Source organism: Oncorhynchus kisutch, unplaced genomic scaffold (assembly GCF_002021735.2).
Source record: "Oncorhynchus kisutch isolate 150728-3 unplaced genomic scaffold, Okis_V2 scaffold4061, whole genome shotgun sequence".
Lineage (NCBI taxonomy): Eukaryota > Metazoa > Chordata > Actinopteri > Salmoniformes > Salmonidae > Oncorhynchus > Oncorhynchus kisutch.
The window spans coordinates 43,217-69,970 of NW_022266006.1; the positions used below are offsets into that span (position 1 = coordinate 43,217).

The 26,754-nt window shown below is 40.9% G+C and overlaps 1 protein-coding gene across 1 annotated transcript in view; it reads left to right on the forward strand.

Moving 5' to 3' along the window:
* The window catches only part of LOC116373665 (NLR family CARD domain-containing protein 3-like), a 46,075-nt gene extending 23,186 nt beyond the window's left edge, over positions 1-22,889 (forward strand). The window contains exon 7 of the mRNA XM_031822070.1: positions 22,766-22,889. Coding sequence (XP_031677930.1) covers positions 22,766-22,889 — 124 coding nt within the window. The remainder of the gene's footprint in view (positions 1-22,765) is intronic.
* The last annotated feature ends 3,865 nt before the right edge of the window (positions 22,890-26,754 follow it).

The following is a 26,754-nucleotide window of genomic DNA, read 5'->3' on the forward strand; positions in this document are numbered from 1 at the left end:
CACCAAAAAAGACTCAATACAAATCTAAATCAAATCAAATCAAATTGTATTTGTCACATACACATGGTTAGCAGATGTTAATGTGAGAGTAGCGAAATGCTTGTGCTTCTAGTTCCGACAATGCAGTAATAACCAACAAGTAATCTAACTAACAATTCCAAAACTACTGTCTTATACACAGTGTAAGGGGATAAAGAATATGTACATAAAGATATATGAATGAGTGATGGTACAGAGCAGCATAGGCAAGATACAGTAGCTGATATCGAGTACAGTATATACATATGAGATGAGTATGTAAACAAAGTGGCATAGTTAAAGTGGCTAGTGATACATGTATTACATAAGGATGCAGTCGATGATATAGAGTACAGTATATACGTATGCATATGAGATGAATAATGTAGGGTATGTAAACATTATATAAGGTAGCATTGTTTAATGTGGCTAGTGATATATTTACATCATTTCCCATCAATTCCCATTATTAAAGTGGCTGGAGTTTAGTCAGTGTCAGTGTCAGTGTGTTGGCAGCAGCCACTCAATGTTAGTGGTGGCTGTTTAACAGTCTGATGGCCTTGAGATAGAAGCTGTTTTTCAGTCTCTCGGTCCCAGCTTTGATGCACCTGTACTGACCTCGCCTTCTGGATGATAGCGGGGTGAACAGGCAGTGGCTCGGGTGGTTGATGTCCTTGATGATCTTTATGGCCTTCCTGTAACATCGGGTGGTGTAGGTGTCCTGGAGGTGTCCTGGAGGGCAGGTAGTTTGCCCCCGGTGATGCGTTGTGCAGACCTCACTACCCTCTGGAGAGCCTTACGGTTGAGGGCGGAGCAGTTGCCGTACCAGGCGGTGATACAGCCCGCCAGGATGCTCTCGATTGTGCATCTGTAGAAGTTTGTGAGTGCTTTTGGTGACAAGCCGAATTTCTTCAGCCTCCTGAGGTTGAAGAGGCGCTGCTGCGCCTTCTTCACGATGCTGTCTGTGTGAGTGGACCAATTCAGTTTGTCTGTGATGTGTATGCCGAGGAACTTAAAACTTGCTACCCTCTCCACTACTGTTCCATCGATGTGGATAGGGGGGTGTTCCCTCTGCTGTTTCCTGAAGTCCACAATCATCTCCTTAGTTTTGTTGACGTTGAGTGTGAGGTTATTTTCCTGACACCACACTCCGAGGGCCCTCACCTCCTCCCTGTAGGCCGTCTCGTCGTTGTTGGTAATCAAGCCTACCACTGTTGTGTCGTCCGCAAACTTGATGATTGAGTTGGAGGCGTGCGTGGCCACGCAGTCGTGGGTGAACAGGGAGTACAGGAGAGGGCTCAGAACGCACCCTTGTGGGGCCCCAGTGTTGAGGATCAGCGGGGAGGAGATGTTGTTGCCTACCCTCACCACCTGGGGGCGGCCCGTCAGGAAGTCCAGTACCCAGTTGCACAGGGCGGGGTCGAGACCCAGGGTCTCGAGCTTGATGACGAGCTTGGAGGGTACTATGGTGTTGAATGCCGAGCTGTAGTCGATGAACAGCATTCTCACATAGGTATTTCTCTTGTCCAGATGGGTTAGGGAAATGTGCAGTGTGGTTGAGATTGCATTGTCTGTGGACCTATTTGGGCGGTAAGCAAATTGGAGTGGGTCTAGGGTGTCAGGTAGGGTGGAGGTGATATGGTCCTTGACTAGTCTCTCAAAGCACTTCATGATGACGGATGTGAGTGCTACGGGGCGGTAGTCGTTTAGCTCAGTTACCTTAGCTTTCTTGGGAACACGAACAATGGTGGCCCTCTTGCAGCATGTGGGAACAGCAGACTGGTATAGGGATTGATTGAATATGTCCGTAAACACACCGGCCAGCTGGTCTGCGCATGCTCTGAGGGCGCGGCTGGGGATGCCGTCTGGGCCTGCAGCCTTGCGAGGGTTAACACGTTTAAATGTCTTACTCACCTCGGCTGCAGTGAAGGAGAGACCGCATGTTTTCATTGCAGGCCGTGTCAGTGGCACTGTATTGTCCTCAAAGCGGGCAAAAAAGTTATTTTGTCTGCCTGGGAGCAAGACATCCTGGTCCGTGACTGGGCTGGATTTCTTCCTGTAGTCCGTGATTGACTGTAGACCCTGCCACATGCCTCTTGTGTCTGAGCCGTTGAATTGAGATTCTACTTTGTCTCTGTACTGACGCTTAGCTTGTTTAATAGCCTTGCAGGGGGGAATAGCTGCACTGTTTGTATTCAGTCATGTCACCAGACACCTTGCCCTGATTAAAAGCAGTGGTTCGCGCTTTCAGTTTCACACGAATGCTGCCATCAATCCACGGTTTCTGGTTAGGGAATGTTTTAATCGTTGCTATGGGAACGACATCTTCAACGCAAGTTCTTATGAACTCGCACACCGAATCAGCGTATTCGTCAATGTTGTTGTCTGACGCAATACGAAACATCTCCCAGTCCACGTGATGGAAGCAGTCTTTGAGTGTGGAGTCAGCTTGGTCGGACAAGCGTTAGACAGACCTCAGCGTGGGAGCTTCTTGTTTTAGTTTCTGTCTGTAGGCAGGGATCAACAAAATGGAGTCGTGGTCAGCTTTTCCGAAAGGGGGGCGGGGCAGGGCCTTATATGGGTCGCGGAAGTTAGAGTAACAATGATCCAAGGTCTTTCCACCCCTGGTTGATCAATCGATATGCTAAATATGATAAAATTTAGGGAGTCTTGTTTTCAGATTAGCCTTGTTAAAATCCCCAGCTACAATGAATGCAGCCTCCGGATAAATCGTTTCCAGTTTGCAGAGAGTTAAATAAAATTTGTTCAGAGCCATCGATGTGTCTGCTTGGGGGGGGATATATACGGCTGTGATTATAATCGAAGAGAATTCTCTTGGTAGATAATGCGGTCTACATTTGATTGTGAGGAATTCTAAATCAGGTGAACAGAAGGATTTGAGTTCCTGTATGTTTCTTTCATCACACCATGTCACGTTGGCCATAAGGCATACGCCCCCGTCCCTCTTCTTACCAGAAAGATGTTTGTTTCTGTCAGCGGGATGCGTGGAGAAACCCGCTGGCTGCACCGACTCCGATAGCGTCTCTCCAGTGAGCCATGTTTCAGTGAAACAAAGGACGTTACAGTCTCTGAATATCAGTGTTCAGATCAGGGTTTGACATGAATATGGAGAAAAATATACTGCCACTATTTTCACCACCAAAGAATAGCAGTGTGATTTTAATATGATTTAACTCTTTGCAGGCTGTCACGCTGTCTAGTCACAGAGGAAGGCTGTGCTTCTCTGGTCTCAGCTCTGAGGTCAAACCCATCACACCTGAGAGAGCTGGACCTGAGCTACAATCACCCAGGAGACTCAGGAGTCAGACTGCTCTCTGCTGGACTGGAGGATCCACACTGCAGACTGGAGAAACTCAAGTATGTAGAGGTTTATGTCAATGTTCATATCAGACATGTTTGACTTATCAGGCTGGTTAAGACAAACATTCTGACCACCACTTGGACAAAGTTGTGTGTGTGTTTGTGTGTGTGTGAGTTCAAGTGTATCCCTCAATGACTGTCTGTTCTTCTGCTTACCGCTACAGTGTGGAACATGGTGGAGAGTACACAATGAAACCTGGGATTAGAAAATGTGAGTGTTGACTGCTGTGTGACTGTGTGTGTAACTAATGGGAATAAGTGTGTTTTATATTACCATACAGTATAACGTGATCATTCAACAAGTCTTTTCATTCAACTTCTCCTTTTGATACCTAGAAACATCTACATTAAATGAATTAGTGAAAAGTGAGTTAACATTTTAATGTGAATGATGAGGATTTCTAATATTGTGTCTGGTTTCATCCATCAGATGTCTGTGATCTCACACTGGACCCAAACACAGTAAACAGACAACTCTCTCTGTCTGAGGAGAACAGAAAGGTGACATGGAGGAGAGAGGAGCAGCCGTATCCTGATCACCCAGAGAGATTTGAGGAGTGTGACCAGGTGCTGTGTAGAGAGGGTCTGACTGGGCGCTGTTACTGGGAGGTAGAGTGGAGTGGGAGAAGGGCTGATATAGGAGTGACATATAAAGGAATCAACAGGAGAGGAAGGGGTGATGAATGTTGGCTTGGATACAATGACAAGTCCTGGAGTCTGTTCTGCTCTGACAACAGTTACGCTGCCTGGCACAATAGTAAAGACACTACCATAGACGTCCGCCCCTCCAGCTCCCACAGGGTAGGAGTGTATCTGGACTGGCCAGCCGGTACTCTGTCCTACTATAGAGCCTCCTCTGACACACTGACCCACCTGTACACATTCACCTCCACATTCACTGAGCCCCTCTATCCAGGGTTTGGGGTTTATACTGTTGACTCCTCAGTGTCCCTGTGTCAGAGACACTGACACACACTGGACACACACACACACACACTGGACACACACACACACACACTGGTCACACACACACACACACACACTGGACACACACACACACTGGACACACACACACACACACACTGGACACACACACACACACTGGACACACACACACACACACACACACACACACTGGACTCACACACACACACGGTCTCCATGTGTTTGATTATATAATTTACTGTATTAATAAATGAGGAGAGTTTACAAACCACACACAAGTCAGAGTTATTTTTCAACCTCATCTTTTAATAATATGAGCTTCATCATTCCCTGTGACTCTCAGATCAATTCAGTGTCTATTAATGAGAGTGTTTAGAAAATAATATTTAGTATCTTTTATAGCCAAGATACACCCCTCTCAACACACAACCACAGATCTTTGGAACTTCACAAAGTTACCAAAACATCACCTAAACAGATACATTCACATTGGAAGACAATGTTCAATTCTGACTTCTCCCTTTCTGATATTTTCTGATCTGACCTCTCCCCTCTCTGGGCCCCAAGTGACTTTCCCTAACCTCTTGGAACTCTAGGGGCAGTATTTCATTTTTGGGTTAAAAAAAACGTTCCCATTTTAAACAAGATTTTTTTATCACGAAAAGATCCTCGACTATGCATATCATTGACAGCTTTGGAAAGAAAACACTGACGTTTCCAAAACTGCAAAGATATTATCTGTGAGTGCCACAGAACTGATGCTACAGGCGAAACCAAGATGAAACTTCAAACAGGAAATGAGCAAAATTTTTGAGGCGCTGTTTTCCAATGTCTCCTTATATGGCTGTGAATGCGCCCTGAACGAGCCTACACTTTCTGCCGTTTCCCCAAGGCGTCTGCAGCATTGTGACGTATTTGTAGGCATATCATTGGAAGATTGACCATAAGAGACCACATTTACCAGGTGCTCCGGTTGGTGTCCTCTGTTGCAATTATTGCGTAATCTCCGCCCGGCGTCGTTGCAATCTTCAGCTGCAAGTCTTCTTCCATGTGATTTCAGAGGAGAAAGCAGACTTCCACGAACGATATATCAACGAAGAGATATGTGAAAAACACCTTGAGGATTGATTCTAAACAATGTTTGCCATGTTTCAGTCGATATTATGGAGTTCATTTGGAAAAAAGTTCGGCGTTTTGATGACAGAATTTTTATTTTATTTTTGGTAGCCAAACATGATGTACAAAACGGAGCGATTTCTCCTACACAAAGAATCTTTCAGGAAAAACTGAACATTTGCTATCTAACTGAGAGTCTCCTCATTGAAAACATTGGAAGTTCTTCAAAGGTAAATTATTTTATTTGAATGCTTTTCTGGTTTTTGTGAAAATGTTGCCCGCTAAATGCTACGCTAAATGCTATGCTAGCTATCAATACTCATACACAAATGCTTGTTTTGCTATGGTTGAAAAGCATATTTTGAAAATCTGAGATGACAGTGTTGTTAAGAAAAAGCTTAAGCTTGAAAACTTAGCATATTTATTTCATTTAATTTGCGATTTTCATGAATAGTTAACGTTGCGTTATAGTAATGAGCTTGAGGCTGTATTCACGATCCCGGATCCGGGATGGGTACTATCGAGAGGCAAGAGAAGAAGAAAGGAAAAGGCAACTGACGACAGTCCAACAAAACACATCCTAATGTATCTCACATATTATGAAAGTAAATAAAACATCTAATTTATCACTAATAATTACTCATTCGTATTCAGCTATGACACAGAGATACTGACACATGTGGTTTCCATTTGTTCGATTACAGGAATATTCTGAAAATGTTGATGTCACTCCCATGAAGTTACGTTAATGGTGGGGCGTATCTCAATATTAGGAAGGTGTTCCTAATATCTAGTCCACTCAGTGTATAACCTATAGACTACACCGCTCAGTTAGAGTAATATCTAGTCCACTCAGTGTACAACCTATAGACTACACTGCTCAGTTAGAGTAATATCTAGTCCACTCAGTGTATAACCTATAGACTACACTGCTCAGTTAGAGGCCGTCTGTTAAGGTGCCTCTTTATCAGCATCATAAAAGCTGATAGTTTTTCAACCACATCAAATATACATCCAAGTCAAACTGAAATCTTATCAGAAACATGTTGGGCCTTTTACAATGAAGATTGGCCACTAGATTATTACCAGTTTATATTCATAACTAACACTTCCCCTCAATCTAACAGTCTGTCATAAAGAACACATTCTAACATTCTGTCATAAAGAACACATTCTAACATTCTGTCATAAAGAACACATTCTAACATTCTGTCATGAAGAACACATTCTAACATTCTGTCATAAAGAACACATTCTAACATTCTGTCATAAAGAACACATTCTAACATTCTGTCATAAAGAACACATTCTAACATTCTGTCATAAAGAACACATTCTAACATTCTGTCATAAAGAACACATTCTAACATTCTGTCATAAAGAACACATTCTAACATTCTGTCATGAAGAACACATTCTAACATTCTGTCATAAAGAACACATTCTAACATTCTGTCATAAAGAACACATTCTAACATTGTCATAAAGAACACATTCTAACATTCTGTCATAAAGAACACATTCTGTCATAAAGAACACATTCTAACATTCTGTCATAAAGAACACATTCTAACATTCTGTCATAAAGAACACATTCTAACATTCTGTCATGAAGAACACATTCTAACATTCTGTCATAAAGAACACATTCTAACATTCTGTCATAAAGAACACATTCTAACATTCTGTCATGAAGAACACATTCTAACATTCTGTCATAAAGAACACATTCTAACATTCTGTCATAAAGAACACATTCTAACATTCTGTCATAAAGAACACATTCTAACATTCTGTCATAAAGAACACATTCTGTCATAAAGAACACATTCTAACATTCTGTCATAAAGAACACATTCTAACATTCTGTCATAAAGAACACATTCTAACATTCTGTCATGAAGAACACATTCTAACATTCTGTCATAAAGAACACATTCTAACATTCTGTCATAAAGAACACATTCTAACATTCTGCCATGAAGAACACATTCTAACATTCTGTCATAAAGAACACATTCTAACATTCTGTCATAAAGAACACATTCTAACATTCTGTCATAAAGAACACATTCTGTCATAAAGAACACATTCTGTCATAAAGAACACATTCTAACATTCTGTCATAAAGAACACATTCTAACATTCTGTCATGAAGAACACATTCTAACATTCTGTCATAAAGAACACATTCTAACATTCTGTCATAAAGAACACATTCTAACATTCTGTCATAAAGAACACATTCTAACATTCTATCATAAAGAACACATTCTAACATTCTGTCATAAAGAACACATTCTAACATTCTGTCATAAAGAACACATTCTAACATTCTGTCATAAAGAACACATTCTAACATTCTGTCATAAAGAACACATTCTAACATTCTGTCATAAAGAACTGTTAGTGGAATTCTAAATTCCTCTGTATTATTTCCCAATCAGAATTATTACTCTGTCAATGCATTCTAAAGGTATTGTAAGACCCAATATTTTTATAAGAAATGGACAGAGTCCCGGTCTTAAAAGTCAGGTAACAGCGTTTATTGCAAGAGAGTACTGCCACATACACATATTTCCACAGGTTATAAACTGAAAATGACGTCAGCATTTCCTAAACGTTCTATCTCTTTTCACCAGTAGAGAGGCCCTATAGCTCTCGAGCCTTCGCTCCACGCCTGAAGTCAATGTCAGTCAGTATAAATCAGCATTCTAGACAGTCTGGAGATAGTCTGTTCCTGCCACCTGGAGATTGTACAAATGAATGAACTAAGGAACAGACCTTAATTGTTACTAAACTCCTGACTACATTATATACAATTGGGAATGGGAGCAAGAGAGAAAATTCATATGTGTACAGTACATTATAGTATTTGGACTAGTCAGTTCTGATTGGAATGTATACATACATAAAAAATAAAAATATGAACCAACATTATTATAAATGTTTATCCGACTCAAATCTAACCTTAACCTTAATTTAACCCTTAAACCTACATCAGAATTATAACTCTTCTTAACAGGATTTTTGTTACAATCTTTATTAAAAAACAGTCTAATATTGAAACAAAGTACAATCTAATTCCCCTCCTCAACACTAGTCTCATCAAACATAAATTCCCCAATGATGAAAGATCCAGATTTGTCCACTTGTCCTGTAGTCAGGCATTCAGTCCTCCACGGGTCAGAACCTGGAATCGTCCCACATGTCATAGATTACTCCAGAGTCCTGGAAATAATAACTTTCATACATACACGCAATCAACCACGTCCGTACAAAACTAACACAGTCACACAGGTGAAGGTAGCCCATAACACAGTGATCATAACGTTTTTCCATTTTCCAAACGGATTATCAAAACCCAATCAGTCAGAGAAGTATCCACCCCAGAGTTTCTGCCAACCCGTGAACTAGGGTGTGTAAACCAGACAAGGCCTTGGTCACTGATCCATCCTAACTGTATATCCCGGAGTCAAATTACCTATACTCCCCCACCCTCTTCAGCCAGCAAACATCCAAGACTATTCTATTCTGCCAAGTCCTTCATTACATCTCTAAAATAATTGGTGAAGCGCTGTGGATTTTTAATAGATATAATCTATCCAATCCACATTCTCATTGAGAGTGGACCACCAAAAAATACTTGACTCTAATTCTGCCTGGATCTAATTTATAGCTTTGTTCTCATCTGCCACCTTTGGATCCACAATGTTATTAATACAAACCCTATCATCAAACAAAAACCAGTTGGAGTACTTATTTTCTCCCGTTTAGTCAACACAATGAATGTAAAAGGCATTCTCAAAATGTACCAGTACACATACCTCTGTTCAATTAGCCATTAATACTCGGCCATCAGGTCATTCTCCCACACATTCAACAGATGTGAGCCCTGAGCCTCCTTATCTTACTGAAATCCCCAGATCTCGACCAGTCTGCCAAATCACTCATCACCCCATCAGTAGTAATATTCTCTGTCCCATAAGCACTATACCGGGCCAGACAGTATCAATCTCCTCTTGTCACTGTGAAGGGAGGAAGCCTAGATTTCAGAGGAACATGTGGATATAAATAGTGCAAATCCACACAACTGTTGTTATCTGGCTTTCCTGCTTTCATGAATAGCTTTACTATACAGGCTGTTCCCTTAGGTGAATAATTCAATTTCTGAACTATCCACACCGGCTCTTGGCTCTGGACAACTCCACCGTCAGTATCTGCTTTGTCAGGGACAATGCTTGTATTCAGCTGCCTATAGAGCAACCAGCTGCTCTAACTTTTTCTACCTGGAATGCACTAGGTTATCAACTGAAACCCTTACTTTCACTAAACTCCATCTCCTTCCATGCTGGGTATGTAGATTTATGTAGCCTTCTCACATGATGTGAGCTATAACTTGTTTCCATGAACTACAGAGACTTGCATATATGTCTTCCATCATAGCTATCTCTTAGTCCTGAACTGCCAAGGAGTCAGACACCACTTGGTTTACATAGAACTCCACTGAGACATCCCTCCCTATCCTACTCTCACTTCCTGTTTATCCAGATCAAGTGATCTCTTATGCTTGGTTAATACTAATTTCTCGTTTAATTATGTCAATATTACCCTCTAGCCTTCTCGGGTTCATGTTGTAGGAATAAGATCTCCAACCATACAGCTTAGGATGGACAGCTCACCTATAAAGCCCCACCCTCTTCCAGAAAACACATCATTAGCAAGAGTCAGACACATTTTCACTTCTATGAACAAGAACAGTGAGGAAAGGACAGGTAAGGTATTTTTCATTCGAGAGATGGCCCCCAGAATTCTGTTAATTCCAGTTCTCCTCTCGAACTCTGTTATTGTTCGACAGTGTTAATGTGTCTTACCCTCCCGCAGTGTGATATGAATCCGGGTAGTTCTTTCTGCTAGCTGTCACCAGGAGTCCTTGGTATGGTCCCCCCAACAGGCCTCAGGGACTGGATTGAGTGACTTCACCTGTAATTCACCTGTAGTGCATAAAATCTTGGACATACAGGTTTGGTTAACAAACATTTTCTCATTTGTTCTGTTTATTAGCTAAAAAAAATGTTTTCATTAGTTAATTATCCCGTAGGTCAAATCCTATCTGAGAACACAATTTACCCATCCCCCCTTTGTTACCTGGCTCTGCCCAGGTAACAACCTTGCCTTATTCTTAAACAATGACTTAGGTAAGATTTAGTGAATTATCCTTATGTCTGACATCATCATGTAGGAGCCCCTTTTAATTTTCCACATGTCCAATTCTCCCTTCGTGTCAATCCTGTACCAATTCCCTGTCAAGTTTCGTATCTACTTTTATGAACTATCTGCGCTACTTATATATTTTCTTAAATATATATTTTTACCAATTTAAACCTTTTCTCTCATATCTCTCAAATACCACTAAGCTTCTAAACGTTTGACTTTATATCTAAAATCATAGATTTTTTGAAAAAACATGTCTATGAGCGGCTTTTCTCTAAAGTCCTTACATTTCCTTAATCAATCTATCTTAATCCTAACAATAATCCTAAATCATCACAGATGTCCTATATTCCTGTTAAATGTAATACTATTTAAAAAACTAATAATCAAACAAGGTCTAATAAATGCTAACCATATTAAAAATCCTTCCTACACTAACAAGCCCTCTCCTTCGGGGACCCTCAGTATTCTATCTGACAATAACATGAATTTAATATGTGTTGCAAAGTGTGGAATACCTTATCTACAGTAATTTATCACCCTTAAAAAACTGCAACTTATTTTTCTATGTAATTCCCTGCCCTATTGGCTTAATCTATCTTATCTTCCCCTATTTATTCTCAATGATAAATATGACTTTTTCTCTGTTACAATACCAAATCATTAATAGCCCATTCAAAAACTTCACAGCTAATGTTGTAAAACAGAATCCTGAACCACTTTCTCATTTGCGGTTCAAACAATAATTCTAACCCCCCAACCAAAACTCCATTATAATGAATTACCTTAAAACTAGTAACTCAATATGACCACATTCATTGTACAAATGATTCTCCCCTGAGGCTGATCAGACCTCAGAAGACAGTCACGATAAGATCAATAGGTCATAAAAATAAATTCACTTGTATAATAAAAACTCCTAAAGTTCCATATGTGAGCATGCCTCTTTAAAATACCTTTGCACTAAAACAAATAGTCCTAAATGGTTTTATGTGTATATACTTGCAGACCTGTTTTAATTTGGTCGTTTATGGCCTCATTCTCCCCCAGATTATAATCCCAGGAAACATCTAAAATTGAGACACCTACACATCAATATTCCCAGAAGAACACAACACTCCTAACTAGCATTCACTATGCTAATTCCCATTCAGAAACTCAAAAGTGAACTATAAACTAAACCTAATGCTGATTCCCTTTACCTCAAATCATTAATCATAAGTTTTAAACAACGTCAATGTATGTGTTTACTCGTACATTTCTCAGTGTAAGAAATCCGTAATTTAATCCCCGATATTTAATAAATATGCATTCGCATTCTCCCATGGCTCCTTTAATTGACTTATTTTAGATAACTTCCATCCGTCCCGGAATGAAGAATCCTACTTAAGCATGCATGTCTACGTATCAGGGGAAAAGCTCAAATAACCAAATTCCACCTAGCGTACTTCCTGAAACATATGCAGTTATGTTTTTCTATAGAGGTTGCTTTTCAACATAAATACCCTGACATGGTTCCACACAATGGAAACAGCTTTTCAACATTAAATACCCTGACATGGTTCCACACAATGGAAACAGCTTTTCAACATTAATACCCTGACATGGTTCCACACAATGGAAACAGCTTTTCAACATTAATACCCTGACATGGTTCCACACTATGGAAACAGCTTTTCAACATTAATACCCTGACATGGTTCCACACAATGGAAACAGCTTTTCAACATTAATACCCTGACATGGTTCCACACAATGGAAACAGCTTTTCAACATTAATACCCTGACATGGTTCCACACTATGGAAACAGATTTTCAACATTAATACCCTGACATGGTTCCACACAATGGAAACAGCTTTTCAACATTAATACCCTGACATGGTTCCACACAATGGAAACAGTGCTCAAATTCACTGGTGTTACATAAACAATCAAACCTGGAATCACAACCATGGAATCCATTACCACGATGTTTTACGATCCATACATCCAGTCTCTCTCTCTCCCATAGCCTAGTTCAATCCAAACAAACGCCACAAACCTTATGATGCCTACCTAGGTATCAGCTGATAGTTTTTAGCATCTTTCCTGACTATCCTGGCGACTCTCAAATTACTGTTAAAAATGTATTTTGTAATATTTTTTTTTTCAACTTCTGAAAAGTTACTCGAAACACTAATACACACACTAACAGACAAACAATTTTCTCCGTTGCCCCCAGTCCCTGGCGACAAAAGTGCCTCGCTAGTGACGTCATCATCAAGCGTTCAACCTCAGCCCAATTCGTAGCGACTTTCAATGAATTGTAAATAATTGTTGTTCGATAACCAAACCTAAATTTATCACATCTGTTCAAATCCTGATTTATAATTTACCACCCCAATCAATATCTCTAAATTTGCAAATTTTATAAAAACATTTCGATGGGCATAAATCGTAATTGTCTCTTTGTTATCATTTAGAATCCATTTATTCCCTATTCAGATTGCATTCAGTTTTAAATTCTAATCATCAAAGTAAAACCAACCCAACTTCTCAACTTACCATACTCTAACATTTAAACGTACCATGTTTTGTGCTAAACTTATCATATGTCAGTCGATTCATAAATAGCTATAACATCCGGATAGCCCGAAATTGTATCGTATCTCTCCGTTATTCCCTACATTTAACTTTAGGTGACTTTCTCTTCTATGATACATTTATTTAAATACGACTCCCATCTCAATACATTATTCCACCAGATCATTTTGGGCAAAATAGTGTATTACATCGAAATTGTCTCGCCATTATTTTTAAAACATGTTATGGCTGCTGTTCCTGTGGCGGGATCAACATCAGGGAAATTTCATAGTGACAACTAAAAATACAATTTCGTAACATTAAACATTCTTGAAAATGCAGGTGTCTTACACCCTTCAAAAGATGAGAATCTTGGTAATCAAACTACGTTTTCCAATTTAAAATAGCAATTACAGAAAACAAATCCCATGCTTTTGTTTGAGAAGAGCAATCAAGAAAAGAAACATTTTCCGCTATGACAGTTTTTAAACATTCACATCTGAAGGTAAAATTATGACTTACATTCTGATATCTTGCTCTTATTTCTCTTCTTGAGTGTCCCATTGATCAAATGAAGTGCCGTTTTCTTTGCTAAAATCCATTTTTATAGCCTAAATCTAAACATTTTGTAAACTATTTGTGCAGTGAATTCCTACTCTATCAATTTCTTACGGAGCATTCGGCATGATTCGCCCCTGTAAACAACCGTTTACATAGTAATGGTGGGTGTCAGTGCATTGCTATGGATGTTTGCAACACAGTCAAACAACGTAGTTTTTTTCCGAGGAGAATTGACCAAGGTGAACTGATTTGACAACAACGAGCAATTACTCTCTTACGCACCAATAATTTTAGTGAAGCTTCAATGATTGACTGTATTTCTGCCCAATGATCTTCTTGAAATCTAGCTGGGTAGATAGCCAATGAGCTGAGGTAAACGCCAGTATGTAATGGTTTGGGGTTGGACCAACATTTCTTGTTTGGAATCACATGCGCAAGGAGCTCCGTTCTCGCCAAATGATTGCAGATTGCACTCGTTACGCGCAGCTCTGTCTGGGATAGCAGTATTTTTTAAACGATTTCATTGAAGACATGGCTAATAAAGCAGGAAAATCTAAATCTAAGTCTAAGTATACAGATTTGCAGAAGATTATAGAAGAGATTCATCGGGAAAGTGATACAGATTTATTAGAAGAATCTTTTAGTGACCATAGTTATGATTCGGATTTTGAGGAAGCTTTTCTGCAAGGACAGGACGCACTTCTGGACTGGTAAGTGCTAATGCCGTTTTATGAAATATGATTATTATAATTTTTTTTGCAATTTCCAATGAAATGTGTGATGAAATGTGTGTTTGTTTGGTGGTTTGTTTGGGTGTGTGTGTGTGATATATATTCCATGTCTGATATATCTATATATATCTCTATATATATATATCTATATATGTGTATATATATATATATATATCTATATATGTGTATATATATATATATATATATCTATATATGTGTATATATATATATCTATATATCTATATATGTGTATATATATATATCTATATATCTATATATGTGTATATATATATATATCTATATATCTATATATGTGTATATATATATATCTATATATCTATATATGTGTATATATATATATATATATATATATATATATATATATATATATATATATATATATCTATATGTTCCATATATATATATATAGATATATCTATATGTTCCATTCAACTGATGTGGGCCTGCCTTCCCCCATATGGGTATTTGATATGGTAATGGAGAGGACTTGCAGGCCATGTGGCTGGCAGGCTCAGGAATGGAGTAGAATGGGGGAAGGCAGGCCCACATCAGTTGAATGGAACATATAGATATATATATAGATATATTTTGCAGAAATGCAAAATTGACTGGCCTGATGAACACAGGATGGCCGGGCAGTGATAGTTGCTCCTTTCCATCACTCGTTGTGTTGATTTTATCATGTCCATTTGGTGACGTTTTTTTCACTATAGAATCATATTGCAAATGCACGTGCATTTGCAATATGTTTCAATGGGCATTTACCATCACAAATTTGTCGTGCTCAAAAATCCTGCAGGAATGCAAAATTGACTGACCTGATGAACACAGGATGGCCGGGCAGTGATAGCTGCTCCTTTCCATCACTCGTTGTGTTGACTTCATCATGTCCATTTGGTGATGTTTTTTCACTGTTGAATCATATTGCAAGTGCACGTGCATTTGCATTTGCCATATGTTTCAATGGGCATTTACCATCACGAATTTGGCATGCTCAAAAGTCAAACTATACTTTTGTCAACTTTTATTATAATTTTTTATAATTTTTTACTTGTGCATAAGGCATATGTTTTGTCCATTTGCAATATGATTTCATAGGAAGTCAAAGTCAAAAGTCACTTTTTGGGGGGCCAAATGCCATAAGAAATTTGACGTGAACACAGGATGGCAGGGCAGTTGATAGTTGTTCCTTTCCATCACTCGTTGTGTTGATTTCATCATGTCCATTTGGTGATGTTTTTTTTCACTATTGAATCATATTGCAAATGCACGTGCATTTGCAATATGTTTCAATGGGAATTTACCATCACGAATTTGGTATGCTCAAAAGTCAAACTATAATTTGCTCAAACTATACTTTTGTCAACTTTTATTATCATATTTTTTTACTTGTGCATAAGGCATATGTTTTGTCCATTTGCAATATGATTTCATAGGAAGTCAAAGTCAAAGTCAAAAGTCACTCTTTTTGGGGCCAAATGCCATAAGAAATGTGACATGCTCAAAAATCCTTTAGAAATGCAAAATTGACTGGCCCGATGAACTCTGGATGGCCAGGCAGTGATAGTTTGTCCTTTCCATCACTCGTTGTGTTGACTTCATCATGTCCATTTGGTGATGTTTTTTCCACTGTTGTTTTTTCCACTGTTTTTCCATTGTTGAGCAAAGTATAGTTTGACTTTTGAGCATGCCAAATTCGTGATGGTAAATGCCCATTGAAACATATTGCAAATGCACGTGCATTTGCAATATGTTTCAATGGGCATTTACCATCACGAATTTGTCATGCTAAAAAATCCTGCAGAATTGCTAAATTGACTGACCTGATGAACACAGGATGGCCGGGCAGTGATAGTTGTTCCTTTCCATCACTCGTTGTGTTGATTTTATCATGTCCATTTGGTTTTTTCACTGTTGAATCATATTGCAAGTGCACGTGCATTTGCAATATGTTTCAATGGGCATTTACCATCACGAATTTGGCATGCTCAAAAGTCAAACTATACTTTGCTCAAACTATACTTTTGTCAACTTTTATTATCATATTGTTTTACTTGTGCATAAGGCATATGTTTTGTCCATTTGCAATATGATTTCATAGGAAGTCAAAGTCAAAAGTCACTTTTTGGGGGGACAAATGCCACAAGAAATTTGACGTGCTCAAAAATCCTGCAGATATGCAAAATTGACTGGCCTGATGAACACAGGATGGCAGTGCAGTGATAGTTGTTCCTTTCCATCACTCGTTGTGTTGATTTCATCATGTCCATTTGGTGATTTTTTTTCACTATTGAATCATATTGCAAATTCACGTGCATTTGCAATATGTTTCAATGGGAATTTACCATCACGAATTTGGTATGCTCAAAAGTCAAAATATACTTTGCTCAAACTATACTTTTGTCAACTTTTATTATCATTTTTTTTACTTGTGCATAAGGCTAATGTTTTGTCCATTTGCAATATGATTTCATAGGAAGTCAAAAGTCACTTTTTTGGGGGCCAAATGCCATAAGAAATGTGACATGCTCAAAAATCCTTTAGAAATGCAAAATTGACTGGCCCGATGAACTCTGGATGGCCAGGCAGTGATAGTTTGTCCTTTCCATCACTCGTTGTGTTGACTTCATCATGTCCATTTGGTGATGTTTTTTCCACTGTTGTTTTTTCCACTGTTTTTCCATTGTTGAGCAAAGTATAGTTTGACTTTTGAGCATGCCAAATTCGTGATGGTAAATGCCCATTGAAACATATTGCAAATGCACGTGCATTTGCAATATGTTTCAATGGGCATTTACCATCACGAATTTGTCATGCTCAAAAATCCTGCAGAATTGCTAAATTGACTGACCTGATGAACACAGGATGGCCGGGCAGTGATAGTTGTTCCTTTCCATCACTCGTTGTGTTGATTTTATCATGTCCATTTGGTTTTTTCACTGTTGAATCATATTGCAAGTGCACGTGCATTTGCAATATGTTTCAATGGGCATTTACCATCACGAATTTGGCATGCTCAAAAGTCAAACTATACTTTGCTCAAACTATACTTTTGTCAACTTTTATTATCATATTGTTTTACTTGTGCATAAGGCATATGTTTTGTCCATTTGCAATATGATTTCATAGGAAGTCAAAGTCAAAAGTCACTTTTTGGGGGGACAAATGCCACAAGAAATTTGACGTGCTCAAAAATCCTGCAGATATGCAAAATTGACTGGCCTGATGAACACAGGATGGCAGTGCAGTGATAGTTGTTCCTTTCCATCACTCGTTGTGTTGATTTCATCATGTCCATTTGGTGATGTTTTTTTCACTATTGAATCATATTGCAAATTCACGTGCATTTGCAATATGTTTCAATGGGAATTTACCATCACGAATTTGGTATGCTCAAAAGTCAAAATATACTTTGCTCAAACTATACTTTTGTCAACTTTTATTATCATTTTTTTACTTGTGCATAAGGCTAATGTTTTGTCCATTTGCAATATGATTTCATAGGAAGTCAAAAGTCACTTTTTTGGGGGCCAAATGCCATAAGAAATGTGACATGCTCAAAAATCCTTTAGAAATGCAAAATTGACTGGCCCGATGAACTCTGGATGGCCAGGCAGTGATAGTTTGTCCTTTCCATCACTCGTTGTGTTGACTTCATCATGTCCATTTGGTGATGTTTTTTCCACTGTTGTTTTTTCCACTGTTTTTCCATTGTTGAGCAAAGTATAGTTTGACTTTTGAGCATGCCAAATTCGTGATGGTAAATGCCCATTGAAACATATTGCAAATGCACGTGCATTTGCAATATGTTTCAATGGGCATTTACCATCACGAATTTGTCATGCTCAAAAATCCTGCAGAATTGCTAAATTGACTGACCTGATGAACACAGGATGGCCGGGCAGTGATAGTTGTTCCTTTCCATCACTCGTTGTGTTGATTTTATCATGTCCATTTGGTTTTTTCACTGTTGAATCATATTGCAAGTGCACGTGCATTTGCAATATGTTTCAATGGGCATTTACCATCACGAATTTGGCATGCTCAAAAGTCAAACTATACTTTGCTCAAACTATACTTTTGTCAACTTTTATTATCATATTGTTTTACTTGTGCATAAGGCATATGTTTTGTCCATTTGCAATATGATTTCATAGGAAGTCAAAGTCAAAAGTCACTTTTTGGGGGGACAAATGCCACAAGAAATTTGACGTGCTCAAAAATCCTGCAGATATGCAAAATTGACTGGCCTGATGAACACAGGATGGCAGTGCAGTGATAGTTGTTCCTTTCCATCACTCGTTGTGTTGATTTCATCATGTCCATTTGGTGATGTTTTTTTCACTATTGAATCATATTGCAAATTCACGTGCATTTGCAATATGTTTCAATGGGAATTTACCATCACGAATTTGGTATGCTCAAAAGTCAAAATATACTTTGCTCAAACTATACTTTTGTCAACTTTTATTATCATTTTTTTTACTTGTGCATAAGGCTAATGTTTTGTCCATTTGCAATATGATTTCATAGGAAGTCAAAAGTCACTTTTTTGGGGGCCAAATGCCATAAGAAATGTGACATGCTCAAAAATCCTTTAGAAATGCAAAATTGACTGGCCCGATGAACTCTGGATGGCCAGGCAGTGATAGTTTGTCCTTTCCATCACTCGTTGTGTTGACTTCATCATGTCCATTTGGTGATGTTTTTTCCACTGTTGTTTTTTCCACTGTTTTTCCATTGTTGAGCAAAGTATAGTTTGACTTTTGAGCATGCCAAATTCGTGATGGTAAATGCCCATTGAAACATATTGCAAATGCACGTGCATTTGCAATATGTTTCAATGGGCATTTACCATCACGAATTTGTCATGCTCAAAAATCCTGCAGAATTGCTAAATTGACTGACCTGATGAACACAGGATGGCCGGGCAGTGATAGTTGTTCCTTTCCATCACTCGTTGTGTTGATTTTATCATGTCCATTTGGTTTTTTCACTGTTGAATCATATTGCAAGTGCACGTGCATTTGCAATATGTTTCAATGGGCATTTACCATCACGAATTTGGCATGCTCAAAAGTCAAACTATACTTTGCTCAAACTATACTTTTGTCAACTTTTATTATCATATTGTTTTACTTGTGCATAAGGCATATGTTTTGTCCATTTGCAATATGATTTCATAGGAAGTCAAAGTCAAAAGTCACTTTTTGGGGGGACAAATGCCACAAGAAATTTGACGTGCTCAAAAATCCTGCAGATATGCAAAATTGACTGGCCTGATGAACACAGGATGGCAGTGCAGTGATAGTTGTTCCTTTCCATCACTCGTTGTGTTGATTTCATCATGTCCATTTGGTGATGTTTTTTTCACTATTGAATCATATTGCAAATTCACGTGCATTTGCAATATGTTTCAATGGGCATTTACCATCACGAATTTGGAATGCTCAAAAGTCAAACTATACTTTGCTCAAACTATACTTTTGTCAACTTTTATTATATATATTTTTTTACTTGTCCATAAGGCATATGTTTTGTCCATTTGCAATATGATTTCATAGGAAGTCAAAAGTCCCTTTTTGGGGGGCCAAATGCCATAAGAAATTTGACATGCTCAAAAATCCTGCAGAAATGCAAAATTGACTGGCCCGATGATCTCGGGATGGCCGGGCAGTGATGGTTGCTCCTTTCCATCTCTCGTTGTGTTGACTTCATCATGTCCATTTGGTGATGTTTTTTCACTGTTGAATCATATTGCAAATGCACATGCATTTGCAATATGGTTCAATGGGCATTTACCATCACGAATTTGTCATGCTATAAAAATCCTGTTGGAATGCGAAATTGGATTGATTTCATAATGTCACTTTGGTGATGGTACCTCAGTCTTTAAACATATTGCAAATGGACAAGAGTCACAAGCAAGTCACCGTCCATCAGTCAATTAGATATCATTCGGACACCAACTGATACAAACTGACATCAAACCCACTTTTTCCAACTCGTTTAGTAGCCAACTATCACATAATACAGAGCTGGCCCAAAATTCACAACGCCTTCTATTCAAACCATAATAAAAACGTTAAACACGTAGTTACGTTCCAGCTGCGGGTCCAGTTCTGATGTTATGTGTAGGCCTAGCTGAGCCAACCCCGAATCCCAAGTTTCGGCTCGATAGGTCATTTGGTGCCCGAGCAAAACCCTAATTGGTGCTGAAAATCCACTTTTTTTCCATGCCTTGCTACGGGGTCCTTGAATGAGCTATCGGACAGAAACGTTGGGGTCCGTCTCTATGGGCCGAGCCGGTTTCAATGCACCTTGTCTTGCGTCTCTGAGACTTTTCTAAATGTCGTCATTTTCGTAATGGTCAAAATGAATTGAAGTCATTGCAAATGTCCGAGGCTGTTTCTAGGTCCGAGAACCTTCTAGAGCCACGTAACTCACCACGCACTATCGACCTGAGTTCTAGAACAGGTTTCTAAAGTTTCAGAACTCTAGGTCTGACGGTTCTTTTTTAGCTCGAACAAAGCTAACTATTGCAGGCACTGCCTGTCTCTACGCACCCCAATACGTCCCTCCTTCCAAACTGTGTGTGATTTAGTTTTTCTTTGATATTTATGGGAAAAATGACTGATTTGCAGTTCATGGGGGTTGCCTAATCACACATATGAAGTTTTGAAAAGATCTGACCTTTTTTACCCTTGGAAACAGCCACTATGACACCATTTAAGGCACTTCCGGTTGGCACAGGAAGCTATAAATAAACTCATATCCTGATTGGGGTATGCCTTTACAGAATCCTGAGTTTTAAGACGTTACGTTTAGAACTGAGTTATTTACGGAGGGTTTAGTGAGTGTGTTTTATTTCAGAAAATCAGAGAAAATCACAGAAATCTCGCAGAGCTCCGCAGCACACTTTAAAAAGATTCGTATGAACACCCTGCAACTGGATCTGTAACTGCTTAAAAAAGAAAACACCTATTTTTGAACATCACCAATTTGACATTGTACGATTTCTCTTAAATGACGATAGATAAATGTCTAGTTCTTTTTTTATTGACACCGGAGGCTCCTTGACTTTGACGTGAAGCAGAAAATGTATTGCTCTATTTTCATTTTGGACCTTTAATCCCAGAAAAATGGCCATAACTCAAAAACAGTTGAGGCCTAGACACCATCTTGTTCGGGGCCAACTGCCCATTATGCCAAACCTACGCTCACCAAGTTTGGCTTCAAAATATTTTCCGTTTTAGAGATAAGGCCACATCGTGATTCGTGATGTTTTGTACATTTGCAATATGATTGCTTATGCACTCTTGTGGGATTTACCGGGACAGCGGAAAAATGACCAAAATTTGATTATTTTATAAAACGGAAGCCGAATGTCCGAAAGAGTTTGTTTGATGAATTCCCGGTAGATCCGGCCCTGCCGCACGGTCCGACCCCATCCGCGAATTTTAGAAACGTTTTAGTTAGTCTAGTAAGGGACCGTACATTTGCAATATGGACTTTCTCACTAACCATATAGCGAATGTCAAAATGTTCCCTTAAGGTATGCTATCCACCTATATCTTTACTAATCTACACAGTCTACACAGTGTGTGGCACATCTGACACCTGGTTGATGTTCCAGTTCTTCATCCCCAACGATCTGGTTCATGGGTCGGGTTGCAAATATAACCTTTTCAAGGCTGCTGATGTGGGACAGTATGTGGGACAGTATCTCACATTATCTCTGAGAAGCGTGCACCTGTCCCAATCGTAAACCCCAAGTTATCAAACGTCAACTTGCTGCGTAGTAAGGCCGATCTACCACGGCTGGTCCGGGCCCATCCATGTATCGGCCAGATGCACAGGTCAACAAGATCCGTAGACCTGCCTTGTATTGTGATCCACTGGTTATTAGAGACTGAGTAGATGTTGTCTTCCAGTTAAACACCACAGAAAACACAGAGACGTCAGGCCTTTACCGTGGTAGCAAACTAGAGTGATATAAACTTGATAGTATCCCATCAAGTTTATACACTTGGTACGGTTTCATCAATGTCACCCTGTAAGTAACATTCCAGGTGTCATATTCCCTACAAATGTCCCCGTAGCAATAACCTTTGTCTACCCCAATGAGGTCAGGCATAGAGTGGTCACTCGAACCACCTTGGATAGACCGGGACACTCTAGTTCTCCCTTGTAACCCGGGTCTGTCAAACTCAGGTCCTTCATTCACAAACCCTTGTTCTCCATCAAACTCAGGTCCCCCATCCATAGCCCGGTATTCTCCATCAAACACAGGGTTGTCACTGATGCCACTGTGCTGTCCGTACAGATGCACACATAGATACAAACGCATTGCTGCAACAAAGATGAACAGATGACCCGTAACAGCCATGCTGAATATAGCTGATACCTCTTCCCCAGTCTTGAGACATGTAAACGGTTGTAACAACCCAACCTGTAATTTAGGTACTTCCCTGTAGTAGTACGTTGGATACAATAGCAACTGTTTGATAATGGAGACGTGGTTGGCTACACTACTGATAAATGGATGTATTGTCACAGCTTTTGCATTCCACCCACGGGCCACTGTGTGCGTTCGCGCAGTTTGCCCCCCGTGTGCTCTTGGGCCCCGTGTGAGTTTGGGTATCGATTTAAAAAATGCCCCCCTCCTACACTACCTTCCTTGTGTTGTGGATATTTTGCCTTTGGGTATGGTTGTTATGTATTGTTATCCCTCCCGTCGTCCTCGTATTGTGTCTATCCCGCATCCTCCGGGTCACCCTGTCCCGTCTTGGCTAAAGGCCCAATGGGCGCAAGTGTGACAGTATGCGTGTGAACAGCCTTTTCAGATGCTTTTCTTACACCTGCAGCACACCGTGTGTGTCTTGGAATCCTTCTTCGGTGGGCAGAGCTGACACCTCTCCCTCTTACTTGCCCCGGTGGCGGGGCAGCGGCGGGATCCTGGGGTTGTTGATCACGAGCCGCCAACATCCCCTGGATCTTCTCTGGGCCTCTGTTGGTCGCATTCCCTGTGTACACTTGCATCTTCCAAGCGTAGCTGGATTTGGCGTTGCAGGCCACCCATGACTTGATCCCGTATTTTGCTGGCTTGCTGGGCATATACTGCCGGAAAGGACAGCGACCTTTGGAAACAAGAGATTAGCACGATGATGATGATGATGATGATGGGTAGCGATTAGTAACGGTGTCACAGAAACAGCCACACAAGTCAGTAGTGGAAAATTACCTTAATTATATACACACACACGACCTCTGAATGGAACCAGTTGCTCGTCCACTGTCACGTCAGGCCCTGGGTTGTAAAGGACTAGCAGCCGCTCCACCCACCTGTCCCAGACCTCTCTTCTGGCTGCCAGTTTGTCCATGGTGCGCCTTGCGTGTCTCGACTCACTGTCATCGAATCGTAGCAGTCTCGAGTAGTGAAAGAGCTTGAGCGGCATGGTAGCACAGAATATGGCCCTTCCGCTCTCGGCATCCCATCTATTGGCTGCGGCCTCACCTCGGGACCTGTATACACTGGCTAAGATTAGCAGTCCTATGTAGGCGTGCAAGTCGGTGCCATCCATGGCTTGCCAGCCATCTCCGTATTTTAGAACCCCCTCCAGATTTGTCCAAGATGATTCTTGGTATTGTCGGTGTGATGAACAGGGAGAAGGTCGACACCATGTCACGGGCATGGGACACGGCGTAGGTTGTGGGTCCCCGGGTCATGCCCGGGCCCCTAAGCTCTGCCATCCTGGCCTGGTTGTGAAAGGCCACAGAGGACCATTTGATGTTGCCGTTTTTTTACAACAACGTCTCTCTTTCGGTCTGAGCGACGTTGTCGTCTTTGTCTTCCTCTGAAGAGGACGCGTCCCGCTCGGGGTCGTATTCTTCCCCGTCTTCTTCTTCTGACACATCTTCTTCTTCTTCTTCTTTGGGATCCGAGTCGTTTTGCTGGACATTTGAAGAAAGCTGTTCTAGGACCTGCTCTGCAGTGAACCTCTCGGTAATGGCTTCAGCCCCCTTGGGGAAGACCACGGTTCTGGACATGTAGGGACTGGACTGGGCTCAGTTTAGGACAGGTCGCCCCATCACAGGTTCGATAACACCTTGGAGGATGACATTGGCTTCACTGAGCGACAGAGGCTATTGTGTTCACTGAGCCACATGTCGTCTGGGAATGACTGTACGTCTACTCCGCCCTTGTACCACTGGGCTCAGTGTAGGACGGCTCGGCCTTTCACACGTTCAATAATATCACCCTGGTCATTGGCCCCACAAGTCCCGACATGTACGCAAGCACTTATACCCATGACAATAGTAGCACAGTGGCTGTGGCAGAACCGGTTCAACCTGGCCCCAAGGAGAGCAGGGAGATGTTTGCACAGGCCCTCTCCCTCTCACAGATGCTACACAGCAAAATAAAGAAAGATCATTCATCTTTTGGTAGTGGGGCCCGGGTCACTATCACCCCAGGACAGCGGGGACCCTGTGATCAGGGCCAGGTCCACGGGACCCCAGGACAACAGGAGGGTTAAATATATTTTTATTTGGATTTCATGTAATTGACATACACAAAATAGTCCAAATTGGTGAAGTGAAAAAAAAAATTTGTTTCACAAAATTAAAACAAATTTAAAACTGAAAAGTGGTGGGTGCACATGTTTTCACCCCCTTTGCTATGAAGCCCCTAAATAAGATCTGGTGCAACCAATTACCTTCAGAAGTCACAACGTGGCTGGGGGATGAGGGCCAGAGACGGACTGCTGGGAGACAACATGGCTGGGGGAGGAGGACCAGAGAGGGACTGCTGGGAGACAACATGGCTGGGGGAGGAGGACCAGAGACGGACTGCTGGGAGACAACATGGCTGGGGGAGGAGGGCCAGAGACGGACTGCTGGGAGACAACATGGCTGGGGGAGGAGGACCAGAGAGGGACTGCTGGGAGACAACATGGCTGGGGGAGGAGGACCAGAGAGGGACTGCTGGGAGACAACATGGCTGGGGGAGGAGGACCAGAGAGGGACTGCTGGGAGACAACATGGCTGGGGGAGGAGGGCCAGAGACGGACTGCTGGGAGACAACATGGCTGGGGGAGGAGGACCAGAGAGGGACTGCTGGGAGACAACATGGCTGGGGGATGAGGGCCAGAGACGGACTGCTGGGAGAAAACATGGCTGGGGGAGGAGGACCAGCAAAGTACTACTGGGAGAAAACATGGCTGGGGGAGGAGGACCAGAGAGGGACTGCTGGGAGACAACATGGCTGGGGGAGGAGGACCAGAGAGGGACTGATGGGAGACAACATGGCTGGGTTAGAGGACCAGAGAGGGACTGCTGGGAGAAAACATGGCTGGGGGAGGAGGACCAGAGAGGGACTCTCATCACTAACAGAAGCGTCCCCTATCACAAGTTGACATGCAATCCCCTTGGAGATCCTCCATTTCTCCAACATAACTATACTTCATACTTTTCAGTCACAGCCATCCATCCAACCAGAAACAGCCAGTCTCTACTCAGCGAAGACTCTTCACACACATTTCTAAGCAAAAATGTATATTATTTACATAGGGTGACATGTTGCTTGAGCAAAATAACCATAACATATTTTTAATTAGATGGGCAGTCCTCAAAGATGAAATTCCATTGAATCATATGATTAGATTCATTGATTTCCAGCCCGTAGGGTGGGGTGCCACTAATCTCATTATAATGTACCAGAGCAGAGCAGGTGATAGTCATCCACGGTGATGTTATTTTGGTTTCAGAGTAGATCACTGAGGGTGTGGTTATTATAGGACAAAAATACTCACCCAAATAAACAAGGAGGAGTAGTAGGAAGGATCGGAGGACCAATGCGCAGCGTGGTAAGTGGTCAAGGAGGAGTAGTAGGAAGGATCGGAGGACCAATGCGCAGCGTGGTAAGTGGTCAAGGAGGAGTAGTAGGAAGGATCGGAGGACCAATGCGCAGCGTGGTAAGTGGTCAAGGAGGAGTAGTAGGAAGGATCGGAGGACCAATGCGCAGCGTGTTCATCTTGTTTTTTACATGTTTTTATGTTACCCCTTTTCCTCCCCAATTTTGTTTCCAATTGTTTTTAGTAGCTACTATCTTGTCTCATCGCTACAACTCCCGTACGGGCTCGGGAGAGACTAATGTTGAAAGTCATGCATCCTCCGATACACAACCCAACCAAGCCGCACTG